The sequence below is a fragment of the Numenius arquata genome, chromosome 18, assembly GCF_964106895.1.
Source record: "Numenius arquata chromosome 18, bNumArq3.hap1.1, whole genome shotgun sequence".
NCBI lineage: Eukaryota > Metazoa > Chordata > Aves > Charadriiformes > Scolopacidae > Numenius > Numenius arquata.
This window is the reverse complement of record NC_133593.1, coordinates 7,485,334-7,502,773: the sequence shown is the minus strand read 5'-3', so window position 1 is coordinate 7,502,773 and position 17,440 is coordinate 7,485,334. Positions and strand designations below refer to the sequence as shown.

The window sequence follows — 17,440 nt, the reverse complement described above, 5'->3', positions numbered from 1 at the left end:
GGAGACCAAATTCCCCCCCCCCCCCCCCCCCCCCCCAGCCTTGGTGCGGGCTGTTTCGCGGGTACCTCCGCAACAGTTTGGCGCCAATTTTTTTTCCCGGGAACAGCGGTTTTCCCGCCACCCCCGGCGCTGCAACACCCCTATCTTTCCCCCCCACACCCCCCCCCAAAGGGAAGGGGGGTGGGAGGGCAGCCACACTGTGCCCGGGACACGCACACGGATGACTCGGACAGATGTGCAGGGCCCGCGCCAGATGCGCAGCGCTGGGACAGATGTGCAGAGGAACCCGCGCAGGCGTGGAGGGGGCGTGGTCTGGGGGGGAGGCGTGGCCAGGGGAGGAGGCGGGGATACTGAAGGGCGTGGTCAGGGAAGGGGGCGTGGCCTTCCTCCGCCCCGCCCCTCGGCCCCGGTCGGCCGTAGCTGGCCGCGATGGGCCCGGGCTGGCGGGCGGCCTCGGCGGCGCTGGTGGGCGGCAGCGTGGCGATCTTCGGGGGGCTGCGACGAGCCGCGCTGGCCCTGCCCCGGCCCGACGCCGTGCGGAGCCGCCCCGGCCGCGTCTGGCGTTGGCGGAACCTCCTGGTCTCTTTCGCACACTCCGTGTTGGCCGGGCTATGGGCCCTCTTCAGGTACCGGGCAACTGGGGGGGCGGGGGGGGGGCGAGCAGGGGCACGGTGCACAACGGGGGCTCCTCTCCCCTGGGGAGGGGGCACACAGGGGTCCCTGTGTCCCCTACCCCAGCGCCCAGGTTGACCCCCCCTTTCCCTCTTCCCCTCTCCTCCCAGCCTCTGGAACTCCCCGGAGCTGCTCTCCGACATCCAGGACGGCTACAGCGTCTCAGGGCACCTGCTGGTCTGCTTCTCCTCGGGTAAGGAGCCAGGCAGGTGATGGCCACAGCCACCCCGCTGGGTTTTGCCCACTCCCTCTTTAGCCTCACCCGGGATGAGCCCCTCGGAGACTCTCTGTGCCTTCTGCCTTAATCACTAGTGCAGAACCCATAGTAGCCCCCAGGGCTCAGCCATTTCCCCACACTCAGCCAGGGCGGAGGCGTTTCTGACACCTGGAGCACGATCACACCACCCTGCCCCTCCCTGCTGCCCCCCCCCCCTTACCCTAGCGGGTGACGGTGCACAAGCCGGACCCCCCTCAATATTCTCCCTCATCCTGCAGGCTACTTCATCCACGACAGCCTTGACATCATCTTCAACCACCAGTCTCGCTCGTCTTGGGAGTACCTGGTGCACCACGCCATGGTGAGTGCGGCCCTGGGGAGGTGAGGGGCCAGCATGGGGGGGCTACCATGCACCTCAGGACTCAGCCCATGCAGGTTTCATGCGCTATGGTGGGGCAAGCCGGAGCCCTTCCCCTCCGCCTCACCCAGGCTGCCAGGTAGGCTGAGCATCAACAAGCCGAGGGCGCCCGGCGGGGCAGGATGCCTGCCAGCATCGGCTCCAAGCACCGGGAGCCAGACAGGCTGCCACACCGGGAGAGGAAAGAGCCAGAGGCTGGTCCCAGCTCCCCGCGCAGGGAGGTGTGACCGGACGCAGGGGAACTGGCTCTCCGGACTGGTTTTCCTTTGGCCAAGGTGCCTGAGGGGGCTGCTGGGATCTCTGGGTGGGGGGGAAGAGCACTGTGTATGACCAAACCTTGTTGGGAAGGACGCACCTTCCCCAGGGCGAGGAGAGCTGACCCTTGCTGTGTCGTGTCCCCCCCCCCTCTCCCAGGCCATCTCTGCCTTCGTCTCGCTCATCATCACAGGGCGTTTCCTGGTGGCAGCGATGCTGCTGCTGCTGGTGGAGGTAAGCAACATCTTCCTCACTGTCCGCATGCTGCTGAAGATGAGCAACGTGCCTTCCCCGGCGCTCTACGAGGCCAACAAGTATGTCAACCTGGTGATGTACTTCATCTTCCGCCTGGCGCCTCAGTCTTACCTCACCTGGTACTTCCTCCGCTACGTGGAAGTGCAGGGCCAGGGTGCCTTCCTCACCGCCAACCTCCTGCTGCTCGACGCCATGATCCTCATGTACTTCTCCCGCCTCCTGCGCTCCGATTTCTTCCCCTCCCTGCGCAAGGGCTCTGCGGGGAGAGACGTAGATGGTGAGAAGTTCCTGATAGACTGAGACGTGCGCGCCGAGGGGGACCCGGGCTCCAGCTCCTGGAGGTCTTGGGCTCTCCAAACCTGCTCTGATGTGCCTTAGGGCTCGCTCCCTGGCCCCGGGGCCTGCCTTCACCCGCTCTGTTGCCTAAAAGCGCTTCCCTGCTGGACCAGCCCGACAGCCTCGCCGAGCCACGGGGATACCGCCAGGGGCATGGCCAATGGAGAAGCAGCCCAAGCCGGCTTCCACGCAGGCAGTTGGAGGGCCAGGGGTGGCTGCATTTCGCAGCTGATGGCCTGAGAGGGTTGCGAGGGAAGGGACAAGTCCCTCCCATGGTGATGTTGGGTGTTACGTGCATTAAAATCGGTCTGTTTACTGCTGCCGCAGCATGCCTGGGCTGGCTTTTCTGTGGGGCAGAGCAGGGTTGGGGGGAGGATGGGGGAGACAGGGGCATGGGAAAGGATGTACCCCCGTTCCCAGCGGAGGGCTGGTGGTCCTCGGGGAGGGAGAGGGCATATTTCTGCCACTCACTTTGTTCTAGGGACCCTCTGGGGATGCCCCCAAGCCTGCTGGGTCCTACCAGCCCAGCTGCACTGTGCTGAGCCTTGAATGGCAAGACCTTATCCCTCCCCATGGATGGGTTCCTCCATTCCTCCTCACTCATCTGCTCTTCCAGAGACCCAGGGCTGTTCAGGGAGCAGGGGAAGGGAGCCAGGAGAGGTAGGGAGCCTTGCTGCAGTCCCTGACCTGCCTGTCTCCGGCCTGGCGGCGAGGAGCCTGGCTGGGCTGCATGACTCACCCGGCAGCCACGTGAAGTGGAGCTGGCATAGGAAAGCCGTGTGAGGCCATGGGCTCTTCCTGGAAGAGTGCTGCATGCTCGCATCCCCCCAGAACGATCTTCACCAGCACAGCACAGCTCCAGCCCTCTGCGAGCGTGCTGGGCCCTCTCCTGCAAAGGCAGGACCAAGCTGCCCCCAGCAACCCCCCCCAGAGCAGTGGGAGGAGAGAGGGGGGTTCAGCTCTTTGGGGGAGCAGGGCCAGAACCGGCCCAGCCGGTCCTGTGGAGCACCAGGGCATTGGGAAGGTAAATCCTGCCTCCGGGATCGTACCTGGACTGGCAGAAAGCAGTGGGGCTTAGAAGGACTCCTGCCCAGCCCCTGCTGCAGGGCAGAATCCCTCCTACCAACCCCACCACCAGCCCAGTTCAGGCAGAGACAGGCGCTGCGGTTGAAATAAGCTGGTGATTAAGTGGAAGCAGTGGGGGGAGATCACCCTCCCTCCTTCCCGAGACCCGGGAAACACCCCACGGGGCCGGGATCCTGCCAGGGCTCCCCGGCACACACTGACGCCATGGCAGGCACAGGGGGTGCGTGTGCCGGGAAGAGCCTGGCAGCCCGAGCGGAGATGCGATACTGGGGACACTGCGTGGGCAGGGACCTGCGCCAGCTTCAAACCCGCTGCCTCACCCCCTCCTCGCTGCGAGCGGGGCTCAGCCCCCGCAGGGCACAGCCTTACCCTCAGCAGCACATCTCAACAGCTCCGCATCTTCCCAGCTGCGGTTTAAACCCCATCACCTCTGTGCACCGGCTCCATATGCAAACACCCCACGCGATCAGCCCAAATCTTAGTTTCCCCTCACCCCGATCGCTGCACCTTTCCTCTTGTCTCTCGCCACGTGGAGCAGACACAGCTCTGCCCCAGCAGGTCACAGGCTTGGGGGGACCAGCCCACGCTCCCACCGCCCTTCCAGCAGCATGGGAGGGTCAGGCATGACGAAGCTTCCCAAAACAAGGAGCCCAGCTCCCCTCCCTGGCTTCCAGCCGGAGCATCTCCCAGCAGCGCAGCGCTGGCTGGGCTGGGGCAGCTGTGGGTCAGGCCGGTTGCCAGCCCCGGAGCGAGAGGCAAGCGCGGGGAAGCCAAGTGCCAGACGGCAGCGGCCGCCGAGCGAAGTTGAGGCAGGGTCAGGGCAGATTGCAAGTCATGGTGATGCGAAAGCCCTCCCCAGCCTCCACGCTGCAGCACGTACCTGCAGACAGGCTGTTGCGGCTCATCTCCTCCCCAGGCTGCACCCAGGCCAAGGGTAGGAGGTTGGGTTGGTGCCCTCAAGCCCACCGGCCAGCAGAACATCAGACCCAACCCCAGGAGGAAGAGGGGCTGTCCCAGGTCTCCGCATCACCCTACTCCCAGCAGGGAAAGCTGCCTGATGTTCAGCCTTATCTGACCCCACAGAGCTTGCCAACAACCCTTGCTCTGAGTTTTAAGCTCCTGACCTGGGCTTGGACAGGGTGAGGGGTGAGAGCCCGGTTCTGGCCTGTGCCCAGAGTGCCAGCAGAGCTCTGCACAGCACCCACAGATCAGGAGGGACCACCACACAGGGAAGCAGCAGCTTCTCACCCCTTACAGCAGGGAGGGAGCATCTCCCGCCTCTCCACCCAGCCCAGCTGAACATCCCATAGGGCCCAGGGAGAAGGGAGGATCCTTCCAGGCAGCCCCTACTTCCAACCCGTTTCAGAAGCAGGCTGGCAGCAGCCAGGGTCTGCCTCCAGGAAGGAGAGCACACAGGCTTTGCGATACCCAGCACCACCCTCCTTAGACAGGGTGAGGGTGCGATAGCAACTGGCCTCACCACACCACAGCCCCTGGTCTTCCCACAGGTACAGCCGCTCTACAGCCTGCCCGGTGCCTCCGCATCACCCTCCCATCACAGGCAGCTCATGGTGTACCCCAGCAGATCCAGCCACACTTCCCCCACCTGTGAGCACCAGGTGAAGAGCCTCCAGCCAAGGGCCACACAGCCCAGCACAGATCTTTACCCCACAGTCCCAAAAGCAGCAGGAATTGGGACAGATCCCCTTTTCCATCCATCACAAACCACTGCCCAGCACCTTGCCACCCTCTGCAGGAGGCTGGAAGGAACCCTGTGTCCCACTGTCCAAGAGCTCAATTACCCTGATCAATATTTGGTCACGGCTTTCATCATCTCAGTCAGGAGTAATGCACTTAAGATTAAGGACGCCTAAAGGCTTATCCGTACTTCACCTCCACTCCCTGCCCACCCAGCGCTCCACACTCCCGTGACTCCCCAAGCGCTCTGAAAAGCTGGCTTTATCTACAAATTTGAGGAAGCAAAACACTGCTGAGGCAGCAACGGCAGCTAGTTTGGAAACAGCCCTGGTGAGGGTTGTGAATCCCAGGAAGTTACAGGCAACAGGAACAGTGTTGGGGAAACCAGGCTGCGATTCTCATGCTGCAGTGCAGGGAGGAGGGATCACATCAGAAGAACACACAAAGCCTCCGTGATGGCATTAGCTTGAAAGCTCCGTCAAGCAAAGCTTGCAGCATCAGCAAACAGCTGGATAGGCTCAGAAAATGGTGCGACACTCCACTCGTGCCAGATCTGAATCATAAACAGGTTCTCGTGGTTACTACCTACCTCCTGGGCACTCATCAGCCTGTGGTAGGCTCCAGGAGGAAGCTGTGTAGGACACCGAGAATACCGATCACAAACCACATGGTAATTACAAAGGGCAACAAAATGCAGGAGGATAGCAGAGGTCTCAGGTAAACAGAGATATTTGAAATTTGGGGCAGTGTCACCTCATGTTTACTGACAGCCAAGAGAACAGGTCAGTGATCCAGGAGACCCCAGGGGACTCGCGTGGAAGAGCCGGCTCTGCTCTCCTACCACCAGGCTACAGCAGGAGGGAGACTTGGAGGGAGTAAGTGAAATGAATTTCTACTGAAATGAAGCCCCCAAAAGTTTCCTGGGCACTCTCGCACAGGCCATGCTGTCACAAAACACAGGAGCCCCTCAGTGGTGTTACAGGGTTTATTATCCTGTCTGTACAGTCCTTGGTGGATGCAGTTTAGATGATTCCAATCTGGAAAGAAGCAAAGCACGTTAAAACAGATGTTATGGTGGCAGAAAAGCAGAGCCTCCACCACAGACATCACTGCCGGGGCTGCATCTCCCTGGGATTCCTGCCCTCCAAGCCTTCTTCCCCCAGACCTGCCCTAGTGCCTTACAAAAACACTTTAAACCTTTACTCCTCTGTGCCCTGTGCTAATCCACAGCCACATTCCCCTGCTCCAGTATGTATCACCACTGCCTCCTGTCTACCTCAGCCACATCGAGGACTAAACTGCTGCTGCTTCCACCTGCACAGCAGAAACTCCTCCTTCACCCAGGCCAGCACCACAGCAGCGCCCCGGAATAGTTTCCCCCTGTTAAATGAGCTGCCAACAGCACTCACCAAGAACACCATTAGGACAAACGCTGCATTAACCCAGAAGCTGCAGAGCAGTTTCTACATCCTCTCTGCTAATACTCTGGAGCTCCTGTGGTCCTGTGGAGTGGAGCCCCTCCCTGGAGGAGTTGAAGAACAGCAGCAACTAACTCCCTCTCAGTAACTTTTCCCACCTAACCCTCACCATCTCCCTGGCAGAAATGTGTTTTGCTAGACAATGTGGTCTTGTTTCTACACACTTGGATCCTGTCTAACTAGAAGGATACTCCACAGTGCTTGAAGCACAAGTACCTCACCTGTACGCCAGGAAGAACAGCCAGGCACAGGAAATACAAGAACAAAGGGAGCTGCAAAGTTTCAAAGATTTCTCACCTTGTTGGCTACATCCAGCGCATCGTAATCTGGAGCCAGTCGGACATAAGCCTTCTTCTCCCCATCAGGCCTAGAGAGGAACAGGAGGCATGAGTACAGAGGCAACAATTCCTCCCACCTGCTCCGCATCCCTGTTACAGCAGTGTGCATCAGTGGTTCCTTTGGAAACATCACTTTACTCAGTGGTAAAAAAAATGTTCACATCATTTGCACAAGAGCTCCCTGATGAAGCCGACGCTCTGGTCTGCAAACATTTCCCACTTCCACTACGATGTGCTCAGTCACAAGTCGCATTTCTCAGAATTTTAACACTAAAAGTGCTACAGAGCTTAATCCCACACCTCCTGAAACTCACACATGTCCCCACGTTCTGCCAAAAGCCACTCTGGGCTCTTGAAGCATCTCACATCCACCAGTGACCAATTCTCCCCCTCTTCTCACCTAATCAATGTGTTGACCTTGGCCACATCGATATCATACAGCTTCTTGACGGCCTGTTTGATCTGGTGCTTGTTTGCCTTGACATCGACAATGAAAACCAGAGTGTTGTTATCCTCTATCTTCTTCATCGCAGACTCTGTGGTCAAGGGGAACTTGATAATGGCATAATGGTCCAGCCTGCAGGAGAGAGACCCTGTGGTTAACGGAAGGCTGGCAGAAGCCATCCCTGCACTTCAGGGGCTTTCTCTGGGGTGCATCAGTTGCCATAAAAATTCTAATCATGAACTCTCAGGCTTTGGTCGCATGAAATCATCACCTGCACCATAAACACCCACTGCTCTGCCACCAAGCAGTGGGCTCAGCTCCCAGGGCAGCACACTGGCAAGGTGTCACCCTGGGACCTGCAGTGGGACACAGGTCCCCGCACCAGCCCACACATGGGGCTGTTCCCACCCTGTAAGCCCTGCAGCAGGGCAGAGCCCAACGCCCCACACGTACTTGTTCCTCCGTGGGGCGCTTTTCCGGGGGTACTTGGGCTGCCGGTGCAGTCGCAGGGTCTTAGGCCTGCGGAAGGTGGGTGATGTGCGGATCTTCTTCTTCTTATGACTGTGTACCCCCTTCAGGACGGCCTTCTTGGCCTTCAACGCCTTCGCCTTTGCCTCTGTCTTCGGAGGCACAGCTACAAGAACAGTTCAGTCAGCACAACGAGGATATGCTCTCCTGCCTGCCCCAACGGGCCACGGCTTCCCCTGTCACGCAACTCAACGCACAGGACCTCTCCAAGCGGTCCATGCTCCCTCATCCAGCAAAAAAACACCCCCAAAACGCCCAACAAGGTATAAGTTTCCCCCTTTGCCCGTCAAACCAGTCCCCCAGACAAACCACTCTCCCACCTCACCAACGGATGAAGGAACTCATTCCCTCCCCAGCTCCCCCACTCCCCACAGACCCCAGGAGTCCCAGGACCGAGATGGGGGCCCACGCTCCCTCAGATAACCGGGCCGGGCCTGCCGCTGCAGGCCTCCCCACGTGCCGGCGGCCCAGCACCGAGCTCCAGCCTTCCCTCAGCCCCAATACTGCCCAGCCCGGCCCCCCCTCGCCTACACCCGCACCCCGGGGTAAGCCTCAGCACGATACTGCCCCTCCATCGACCCCGCCGCCCCCAGCCCTCACCCTCCTTCTTCGCCTTGGGCGCCATCTTGGCCAGGCGGAAGCCGAAAGGGGTCTCCCGCCCCGCACCGCATGGGCTTATACTCCCAAATCTCGCGAGGCTTCCCCGTTTGCCCCAAGTCTCGCGGTGCCGCGAGGAACACCGGGAATGGTAGTACTCGCCGGCCGTCTCCTTGCGCATGCGCAAACGCGTCCCCGCCCCGCAAGGCCTCATGGGAGTTGTAGTCCAGAGTGCCGCCCCTCCACCCGCCGCCGCCCCGACGGCGGGGGGCCGAGATGAGCCCCCGTGTGGTGGGGGGATTACCGGGGTCACTTCAAGTGGGCAACAGTGCGGTGGCCCAGCCTCGGAGGAACCGGCGTCCTGGCCCCTCCCCTGCTACCCGCGGAGGAGGGGCCAAGACGCCGGTTCCTCCGGGGCTGGGCGTGCAGCGCCGAGCACCGCTACCGGAGCCGGGAGGTTCGCGGTAACGGGGACACCCCCTCTATTCCCCCGCGGAGGGGATCGGGGCGGGGAGGACTTGGCCGTGGACCGGGATGCGGTGGGGGGACGTGCTTGGTGGGGGGCGATGGGGGACACTGGGTGGGGGGGGACAGGCACACGCGGGGACGTGGGGACCGGTGGGACACGGGGATGGAGGTGCACGAGCATGATAGGACACGGGGACAGGCGCACTCGGGGACATGGGTGTGGGTGGGACACGGGGATAAGCACGCGCGGGGACCCGTGAGACACGGGGACACAGGGATGAGTGGGACACAGGGACAGTCATGCTTGGGGAGATGGGGACGGGTGGGACTTGGGGACAGCCACACTCAGGGACACGGGGACCAGTGGGACATGGGGACAGCCGTGCACTGGGATGCCACACTCGGAGATGTGGGGACAGCTGGGACACGGGGACAGTGGTACCCCGGGGTGCAGGGATGTGGCAACGACTGGGGACATGGGGACAGCCACACCCCGGGGGTACCACACTTGGGGATGTGGGGACAGTTGGGACAAGGCGACAGCTGTGCACAGGGACATAGGGATGGCTGGGACACAGGGGACAGTTGCACCCCAGGGTGCAGGGACAGCCACATTTGGGGACCTCGGGGTGATCGGTACACAGGGACAGCCATGCTTTGGGACACAAGGACAGCCGTATTCTGGGTTGCTGTGCATAGGGACGTGGGGACAGCTGGGACATGGGGACATTGCCTTTCCCTGCTCCCTCTGTCCCCAGGCCTTGTGGTGGCTCTCCGCTCCTCCCCGCTCCCCCCGGCCACCCAGGCAGCCCTGCGGGACGATGAACGTGCTGGCTCCAGTCCGCAGGGACAGGGTCATCGCTGACCTGCCCCCGGTGAGTGTTGGGGGGGATGCACCGGCCTGGGGGTGGCCCCCACAAGCCCCGTGGTCACACCAGTGCCCCCTCCTTTTGTCCCCCCCACCAGTGTTTTCGGAAGGAGGCCGCCCTGCACGCCCGCCCCGCCTTCCACCCCACGGTGGCCAGCGCTTGCCAAGAGGAGCGGACGGGCACTGTGGGGTGAGTTCGGGGCGATTTGGGGACCCCAAGGCTTGGGGAGGGTGGGTGACGAGGGTCTCATGGCCCTGCCAGCCCGGCTGGGGGGTCCCCGGCGCGGGCGCCGCGTGGCTGCCGGCGCTGCCCCGTGTGCCGAGCCCTGCGTCACGGCGCAGGAATGCAACGCGGGGGGAACGCGGGGGTCCGGGCTGCGGCTGGCAGCGGGGTGGGAGAGACGGGCTGCATATCGCTGCTGGACATGGGGGGCTGCGGGGTGACACCCCCGCCACACCGCCACTCCATGAACTGCCCCTGCCTGTGGGGCTGGCCAGGGGGAGGCAGACGGGGAGCCCCCCCTGCCCCACTGAGCAGCCGCGCGTCCCCCTGCCCTGCAGGTTCAAGATCTCCAAGATCATCGTGGTGGGGGACCTCTCAGTGGGGAAAACATGCCTGATCAACCGGTAATGGGACCCTCCCCTGGCAAAGAGAAGCTCGGGGGGGGGGGACAGGGGAAGAGACCCCCCTGCAAAGGGCAGCAGCACCTTGGGCTGAGCCCACCTCGAGCTGCACTCTGGTGCTGGGCATCTTCTGGGGTGGGGGGCACTAATCCCCCCCCCCGAGGCGTGGGGTGTGGAGGGGGCCGGGGGCTGCTGACACCCATCTACCCCCCCAGGTTTTGCAAGGACACCTTCGACAAGAACTACAAGGCGACCATCGGGGTGGATTTCGAGATGGAGCGGTTTGAGGTGCTGGGGGTGCCCTTCAGCCTGCAGCTGTGAGTAGGTGACAGCCCCCCCTGTCCCCCGCACATCCCTACAGACACCCCCCCCCCTCACCTCCTGTACCCCCCTCAGGTGGGACACAGCCGGCCAGGAGCGCTTCAAGTGCATCGCCTCCACCTACTACCGGGGAGCACAAGGTGAGGTCCCCACCGCATCCCACCGCACCAGCTGTCCCCGTCCCCGTCTCACTCCTCCTTTCCCCCACCCCAGCCATCGTGATCGTCTTCGATGTCAATGACGTGGCGTCACTGGAGCACACGCGGTAGGTGACATGTGGCCAAGGGCCCCAGGTGGGACTGGGGACAAGGGAGGGTGACGGTGGCGTGGATGGAGAGGTGTGAACCAGGCAGGAGGACACAGGGCTGTGGCAACGCTGCAGTGTGTGAGCAAGAGGGTAGTGCTTGGCCACCAGCCGGTGACAGTGGCCCTCACAGGCAGTGGCTGGCTGATGCCCTGAAGGAGAACGACCCATCCAACGTCATCCTCTTCTTGGTGGGCTCCAAGAAGGACCTGAGCGTGAGTGTGTCCCCCCTTCCCATGGGCTCCCTGTGTGCCGGCTTGGGGGGGGATCATCCCTGCCACCCACCCACCCCCCTGGCTTGGTTGGCAGACGCCGGCACAATACAGCCTGATGGAGAAGGATGCTCTGAAGGTGGCCCAGGAGATGCAGGCGGAGTATTGGGCTGTATCCTCGCTCACCGGTGGGTCCCTGGCCAGGTGGGAGGATGTGGACCCCAATGTCTGGCTGGGTGAGAGGACACTCAGGGGGTCTCGTCCCATGGGGCAGGGGAGAACGTGCGGGATTTCTTCTTCCGCGTGGCAGCGCTGACCTTCGAGAGCAGCGTGCTGGCCGAGCTGGAGCGCAGCAATGCCCGCAAGATCGGCGACACCGTGCGTGAGTACCCCCGGCCGGCCCCACGCGGGTGTCCCCCCTCTTACCCTCCATCCACCCCCCCGTCCCACCCCTCTGTCCCCCCAGGGATCAGCAGCAACGAGAGTGACCTGTACCTGTCAGCGCCCCGCAAGAAACCCAAGTGCTGCCAGTGAGGGGGCAGCCCCCGGTCCCACCCCCGCGCTCACACCTCTGGACCAAAGAGGGGTGGCCCCGGCCGGCCCCGAGGAGCTGCCCCCAGCCCCCCTGGCCCCCCGTTTGCCCGGTCACCCACAGCCGGGGCGGGCAGGGGTGCCTGTGCGGCTCCCTTAGCTATGCAAACCCAGGTACCGCTTGCAGGGGGAGATGCCCCTGGGCTCCCGTTTTTCTTAATAAAACTTTTTTTATGCTTTTTAAGAAAGGTGTGGGGCTGGGGGCCGGAGACGGCTGTGACTCCTCCTGCCCCCGGGCACAGCTCCCCAGGCTCGCAGACCAGCAGGAGGATGGAGCCAGGGGAGGATGGCTGCCCCCAAGGAGGGGTGAGCATCTCGGGTACGGTGAAAGCCAAACCGGGTGGTGGATGCTCTGGGTATCCCTGTCCCAAAGAGCTGGCAGCCCTGCAGGGGGACACGGGGGGTGCCAACCCCCCATCACTCCCGGCCGAACTGGTGGCGGTCAAAGCGGGGCTGCAGGCTGGGGGGGACACAGTGGGCACACTTGTAATGCTCCCGGATCCACCGCCCGCCCTCGCTGTCCTCGATGCAGATGGTGGCAACACCTGAGGGACAAGGTGGGGGGCTCAGTGCAACCACCGGGGGGTACAGGGACAATGCTCCTGCTGCACCCATGGGTGCACCCTGGGTTGCCCCAGTACCCCCTCCTCCTACCTGCCACGACCCCCCCGAGCCGCTCCACCAGCTGGATGGCCGCTCGCATGGTGCCCCCGGTTTCGACCCACTGGTCCACGAGGAGGATGCGCAGACCTGGGAGGGGGCAGAGGCTGCGGCTGAGTGCCCAGCGCCCAGTGCCCGTGCTGGCAGCATCCCCCCCACCCTTGATGGGAGCACCCCACCGTCTCACCCGGCGAGATGGCGTCAGTGCGGACCTCCATCACCTTCTCGCGGCCTGAGTAGTCGGTGTAGGGCTGTGACAGCGTCTGCACGCAGAGGTGCCCGGCTTTGCGGATGGCCAGGAAGCCTTTCTGCAGCACGGCAGCAGCGGCAGCGCCTGGGGGTGTGCACAGCCCCGTCAGGCACCATGGGGACGAGGGATGGGGACCCTGGGCTCACCCACGTCCACCCTCACCCAGGATGAAGCCCATGGCGTCGATACCGGCCACCATGTCAATGGGGTCTCCCTGGAAGGGCTGCAGCAGGTCAGCCATGCAGTCCTGCAAGCCCTGGGGAGAGAGCAGAGGTGCTGGGTGCCTGCAGCTCATTATGGGCACCTGCAGCCCGTGTGGCAGTGCCCATGGGCATGGCCGGGTGCCCTGACAGCCCCACGGAGCTGCAGCCCACCCGGGCACCCCTGTAGGTGCCCTCCACCCTGAGTGGTGTGTACTTGCGGGTGGCAGTAGAGCCGGGAGGGGTCCAGCCAGGCGTAGTTGGGACCCTTGACGTTGGGGGCCATCAGCGCCAGGTACCAGCCCTTCTCTCGGGTGGCGGGGACGTGGCACAAGTCCATGCACAGGGACCACAGGCACTGCGAGCACTGAGCACGTAATGGGGGTGAGATTCCCCACCCACAGTCCCCGCAGGGCTCCCCGCGGCTCGGTGCCCCACACCCTCCCCATCTGCACCCCCGACACGGGCACCTTGGGGTCCCAGTGTGCCCGGGTCGGCTCCATACCTGGGTGCCGGCGGCGAGGCTGAGCCCAGCGGGACCGTCACGGGGAGCTTCACAGACAGCAACAGCTGAGCAGGGGCAGCCCCCGCGGCGCTGGGCCCCCGCCAGCACCCTCGGCCAGCCGGGCCCCGGGCCAGTGCCAGGCGGGGCCGGCAATGTGCCCCCGCTGGGCTCTGCTGTCCCAGCCAGGCGGTTGCGTAGTGGGGAGCATCAAGGCTGGGATGTTCCCAGCACACTGCCACCTGCACCAGTGACACCAGGGTGATGCTCAGGGTGCAGCCCCATGGCCTCTGGGGTCTTGGGCAGCGCAAGGAACTTCTGAGGCCATGCAGGTCCCCGTTGGGGTGTCTGGACACTGTCCTGCCCCTCTGAACACTGGGTCCCTTGGCCACCCAGTGTACCAGAGCCGTGCCCAGATTGTCAATGGGCTCCATGGCCGGGGAGCCAGCCAAGGGGGATGAGTCCTGGCAGCCACGCTGGGAGCTGCTGGGCGCCTGTGGGCTGCCAGCCCTGGCTGGGCATGGAGCACCATGGCTGCCCTGTGAAAGGCACCGTGGGGCATCTGTGGGAGGGGGACATGGGGCCACAGGGACCATCCATAGGACAGGATGTGGGGCCTCAGGGAGCATCCGTGGGACAGGACATGGGGCAGCAGGGAGGATCTGTGGGATGGGATGTGGAGTTGCAGGGAGCATCCATCCATGGGATGGGACATGGGACTGCAAGGAGCATCCGTGGGATGGGACTCGGGGCCACAAGGAGCATCCGTGGGATGGGGACATGGAGCCGTAGGGAGCATCCATGGGATGGGACACGGGGCTGCAGGGAGCATCCTTCTCCCGTCGGGGGCCACTCCGGGGCCGGGGCCTTGGGGGGGCCGGCACGTCACGGGGCGGGCACGTTGGGGCCGGCGCGTTACCGGCCCCGGCACATCACCCCACCGGCTGCCACAGCAACGGGGCCCGGCCCCACCGGGAGGGGTAACCCCTTCCCCGCGGGCTGCGGGGCCCGGGATGAACCGCGGCTCCGGGGAGCGGTTCCAGCACCCCGGCTCTGCGGGACCCTCCGCACGGTGCCGTGCCGTGGCGAGCCGCCCCGCGTGGGCGGGATGTGCGGGGCTATAAGGCGGCCCCACGGCGGCGGGCGGTGCGGTGCCATGTGCGCCCCGGGGCTGCTCTGCCGCCTCCTCCTCCTCCTCCTCCTCCTGCCTCTGGCAGCCGCCCCCGGACCGGCCCCCGGCACCGGAGCGGTCCTGCCGGGACGGCCCCGCGCCCGCCGTGGGCTCACCTACCCCGGGACGCTGTGGTGCGGTGCCGGCAGCAACGCGGATGCCTACGAGCAGTTGGGTAAGGGCGGCGGGGCTGCTGCTGCCTGTCCCCCCTTCTCCCTTCCCTTCCCTTCCCTTCCCTTCCCTTCCCTTCCCTTCCCTTCCCTTCCCTTCCCTTCCCTTCCCTTCCCTTCCCTTCCCTTCCCTTCCCTTCCCTTCCCTTCCCTTCCCTTCCCTTCCCTTCCCTTCCCTTCCCTTCCCTTCCCTTCCCTTCCCTTCCCTTCCCTTCCCTTCCCTTCCCTTCCCTTCTTCCCCTTCCCTTCTTCCCCTTCCCTTTCCCCATCCCAATGCTCGGTCAGTCCCCACCAGTCCTAGTCCAGTCCCATCCCAGTGCTGATCCATCCCAGTCCCAATCCCCATGGCTAGTTCAGTCCCTGTCGGTCCCAGTCCAGCCCCCACCCCAGTGCTGGTCCGGCCACTGTCCACCAATTCATCTCTGTCTGTTTCCCACCGCAGGGCTGGTCCACCCTGATCCCCACACTGGTCCCACCACTGTTCCCACACTGGTGCTGGTTCAGTCCTGATTCACTCTGTCCCCAGCCTGGTCCCTGGTCCATCCTGCTCCCATTCTGCTCCCCATCCTGGTGCTGGTCCAACCTGATTCCACTCCCAGTCCCTCTCCTGATCCCAGCCTAGTCCATCCCTTGGTCCTGTTCCAGTCCTGGTCCCCATCTTGATCCCAGCCTAGTCCCAGTCTCATCCCCACTGTGGTGCTGGCGCAGCCCCAGTCTTTATCCCAGTGACCCATGCCTTCCCTGCAGGGGAACACCGGGACACGGACCGGTGCTGCCGGGACCATGACCACTGCCAGCACGTCATCCACCCCTTCACCTCCCGCTACGGGTACCGCAACCTGCGCTGGCACACCATCAGCCACTGCGACTGCGACCGCAGGTGAGCAGCCCCTCACGGCATCCCTCCATCCCCGGGGGGGGTGGTGGTTCCATCCCCTCCGGCCCCCCTCACCCCGTCTGTGCCCCACGGCAGGTTGAAGGAATGCCTGCGGCGTGTGAACGACACGGCCTCGCGGGTGGTGGGACAGGCCTTCTTCAACGTCATCCAGGTGCCCTGCTTCGAGTTCACCTACAAGGAGGAGTGTGTGGAGCCCTACCTCTACGTCTGGTGAGTGTCCCCCCCACCTCGGGGACCGGCTCCCACCCCCCCCCAAGGCGTCACCTCACCCCGTGCCTCCTCGCTCTCTGCAGGTGCAAGGCGTACAACACGGTGGCCATCGCGGTGCCCAGGGAGCCGGTGCTCTATGAGTTTGGTGGGGAGCTGATCGATCGGGCAGCGAGGCCTGTGGGGGTCCCTCTGAACCCCCCGTGGAGCAGCGCAGGTGGAGGAGCTGTCCCAGAGGAGCATCACACGCCTGCCCGCCCCAAGGCAGCCAAGAAAGAGAGGAAGGGGAAGAAGAAAGACAAGAAAAAGAAGGGGAAAGGTCTGAAAAAGAAAGCCCCCTTGGAAAACGGGGGGCTGAGCCGTCCAGCAGCTGCTGTTCCCGTGGGGCAGGACCCACAGGCCCCGCTGCCGGACTTGGGGGAAGTGGCCAACGCCGTCCTGAGCGATGCCCCGGCGCAGGAGGGCTTGGGCAGGGAGCTGGCCCCGGCTCCCCCATCCCCGGTCCCCACTGCCAGCGGGAAGAGGAGGAGGAAGGAGAGGAACAGAAAGAAGAGGCTGAAAAGCCAAGCTGAGGCAGAGCCTGGAGAGCTGCGGCCCTGACTCCCCCCCGCGCGGGTCTCGGTTGTAATAAAGTTGGTCACTGAAGCAGATGGCGCAGCCTCATCCCGTCTCCGTGGGGAGGAGGGATCGCACCGGGGGCAGCTTCCAGGAGAAATCCTGGGGCTGATCCCACTCGCAGGGCTGCGGGAGGGGAAGCACCCACAGGTGGGTGGGTATTGAGTGGGTTTGAGCTGTTCCTCACAGCTCCCACCGGCTCGTGTCACCTTCCTGGGCACTGGGGAGGGCGAGCTCTGTCTGGGGACACAGCTCCTGTCTCCACGCTGACACGGGGCAGAGCCCTGGTTTTAGCTCCTCTGCCACAGGTGGTTGAGCTCCAGCCCCCCGGGGGTGTATTTCTCTGGAGGAAGAGTTAATGAATTGCACCATCCCAGCTCCCTCCTCTGCTTAACCCACTGGTTTTCCCTGGGTGGAAGAAGCCCCCACACCAGCACTGACTCTTTACCCAGCCCCCAGCAACGGCAGTGGGGACTGTTCGGGGAGGAGTGGGCACCTCGTCCCTCTCCGGAGGGCTTGTACAAGAGCTCTTTGGAGTGGGACAATAGAAGCTTTTCCAGCCCGGAGACAAAGGCAGATGTTTCATGTCCCTGCCCGGCGGTGGGTGACCACAGCCCGACTCATTGCTCTTGTAGCAAAGAGTTTAAGAGCAGCGCCCAGAGACAGGGCATGGCCACCAACTTCTGAGGGAGGAGCATGGCTCAGCACAGTATCCCCTCTCCCACCCAGTGAGGACAGTAGAAAGATCTTCCCGCACCAGCACCAAATTCCTTAAGGAAAAAGCTGGAGCGATGGGAGCCGAGCGCTGTCCCCTCTTTTGCCACAACACAGCCTTGGGAGATCAGAGAACATCAAAGACCAGAGCTGCCCCCCGCAAACCCTACTGTTCCCGGAGAAACGTGTAGTGCAATCCCAAATCCCTGAAATAAGCGGACCACGAGCCCAAGGGGGGAAATACCAAGGTTGTAGCGAGGCATCGCACCCTCTCAGGCACTGCTAAAGGGTGCAAAGTCCTTGTGGCCACCACAGCGTCACCGCAGGAAGCACAGACATGTG

General features: G+C 63.5%; 4 protein-coding genes and 2 non-coding genes across 8 annotated transcripts; 2 read left to right on the top strand and 4 right to left on the bottom strand.

Annotated features, from left to right (window-relative positions):
- The first annotated feature begins 402 nt into the window (after positions 1–402).
- Positions 403–2,478, top strand: TLCD1 (TLC domain containing 1). Its single transcript, XM_074160782.1, has 4 exons — positions 403–626; positions 783–865; positions 1,168–1,250; positions 1,722–2,478. The coding sequence occupies exons 1-4, from the start codon at positions 430–432 to the stop codon at positions 2,115–2,117; spliced, it is 759 nt and encodes a 252-aa protein (XP_074016883.1). The 5' UTR covers positions 403–429; the 3' UTR covers positions 2,118–2,478.
- Positions 2,479–5,909: 3,431 nt separating this feature from the next.
- On the bottom strand, positions 5,910–8,369 carry RPL23A (ribosomal protein L23a). The gene is made up of 5 exons (XM_074160674.1): positions 8,327–8,369; positions 7,652–7,832; positions 7,154–7,330; positions 6,713–6,782; positions 5,910–5,974 (listed from the first exon to the last, which is right to left on the bottom strand). Exons 1-5 carry the CDS (start codon positions 8,349–8,351, stop codon positions 5,960–5,962), a joined length of 468 nt encoding a protein of 155 aa, XP_074016775.1. The 5' UTR covers positions 8,352–8,369; the 3' UTR covers positions 5,910–5,959.
- On the bottom strand, positions 6,857–6,925 carry LOC141473460 (small nucleolar RNA SNORD42). The gene has a single exon (XR_012463557.1). It is a non-coding gene; the product is annotated as a small nucleolar RNA SNORD42 (small nucleolar RNA).
- LOC141473461 (small nucleolar RNA Z17) lies at positions 7,404–7,476 on the bottom strand. The gene has a single exon (XR_012463558.1). It is a non-coding gene; the product is annotated as a small nucleolar RNA Z17 (small nucleolar RNA).
- Positions 8,370–8,742: 373 nt separating the features above from the next.
- Positions 8,743–11,893, top strand: RAB34 (RAB34, member RAS oncogene family). Of its 3 annotated transcripts, none has more exons than XM_074160529.1 (11): positions 8,743–8,780; positions 9,550–9,666; positions 9,758–9,849; positions 10,221–10,286; positions 10,499–10,600; positions 10,680–10,744; positions 10,818–10,869; positions 11,042–11,099; positions 11,218–11,308; positions 11,395–11,502; positions 11,587–11,893. In XM_074160529.1, the coding sequence occupies exons 2-11, from the start codon at positions 9,613–9,615 to the stop codon at positions 11,652–11,654; spliced, it is 756 nt and encodes a 251-aa protein (XP_074016630.1). In that variant the 5' UTR covers positions 8,743–8,780; positions 9,550–9,612; the 3' UTR covers positions 11,655–11,893. The 3 variants fall into 3 exon arrangements, with proteins under 3 accessions (XP_074016630.1, XP_074016629.1, XP_074016631.1); XM_074160528.1 differs by having other exon boundaries at positions 11,042–11,123; XM_074160530.1 differs by lacking the exons at positions 8,743–8,780; positions 10,221–10,286 and having other exon boundaries at positions 9,597–9,666; positions 11,042–11,123.
- Positions 11,835–13,361, bottom strand: LOC141473172 (adenine phosphoribosyltransferase-like). The gene is made up of 6 exons (XM_074160531.1): positions 13,327–13,361; positions 13,039–13,188; positions 12,784–12,877; positions 12,559–12,705; positions 12,366–12,461; positions 11,835–12,256 (listed from the first exon to the last, which is right to left on the bottom strand). The coding sequence occupies exons 2-6, from the start codon at positions 13,159–13,161 to the stop codon at positions 12,129–12,131; spliced, it is 588 nt and encodes a 195-aa protein (XP_074016632.1). The 5' UTR covers positions 13,162–13,188; positions 13,327–13,361; the 3' UTR covers positions 11,835–12,128.
- Positions 13,362–17,440: the final 4,079 nt, after the last annotated feature.

Coding starts and splice junctions, on each gene's coding strand:
- RAB34 (XM_074160528.1), top strand. CDS start 9,613: ATGAACGTGCTGGCTCCAGTCCGCAGGGACAGGGTCATCGCTGACCTG. Junction 9,667..9,757: donor TCATCGCTGACCTGCCCCCG/GTGAGTGTTGGG, acceptor CCCCCCCACCAG/TGTTTTCGGAAGGAGGCCGC. Junction 10,287..10,498: donor AAAACATGCCTGATCAACCG/GTAATGGGACCC, acceptor CTACCCCCCCAG/GTTTTGCAAGGACACCTTCG.
- LOC141473172 (XM_074160531.1), bottom strand. CDS start 13,161: ATGGACTTGTGCCACGTCCCCGCCACCCGAGAGAAGGGCTGGTACCTG. Junction 12,878..13,038: donor GGCTCTACTGCCACCCGCAA/GTACACACCACT, acceptor CTCTCTCCCCAG/GGCTTGCAGGACTGCATGGC. Junction 12,462..12,558: donor CACTGACGCCATCTCGCCGG/GTGAGACGGTGG, acceptor GCCCCCTCCCAG/GTCTGCGCATCCTCCTCGTG.
- TLCD1 (XM_074160782.1), top strand. CDS start 430: ATGGGCCCGGGCTGGCGGGCGGCCTCGGCGGCGCTGGTGGGCGGCAGC. Junction 627..782: donor GGGCTATGGGCCCTCTTCAG/GTACCGGGCAAC, acceptor CTCTCCTCCCAG/CCTCTGGAACTCCCCGGAGC. Junction 1,251..1,721: donor ACCTGGTGCACCACGCCATG/GTGAGTGCGGCC, acceptor CCCCTCTCCCAG/GCCATCTCTGCCTTCGTCTC.
- RPL23A (XM_074160674.1), bottom strand. CDS start 8,351: ATGGCGCCCAAGGCGAAGAAGGAGG. Junction 7,833..8,326: donor GCCCAAGGCGAAGAAGGAGG/GTGAGGGCTGGG, acceptor CTGTTCTTGTAG/CTGTGCCTCCGAAGACAGAG. Junction 6,783..7,153: donor AAGGTCAACACATTGATTAG/GTGAGAAGAGGG, acceptor GTTCCTCTCTAG/GCCTGATGGGGAGAAGAAGG.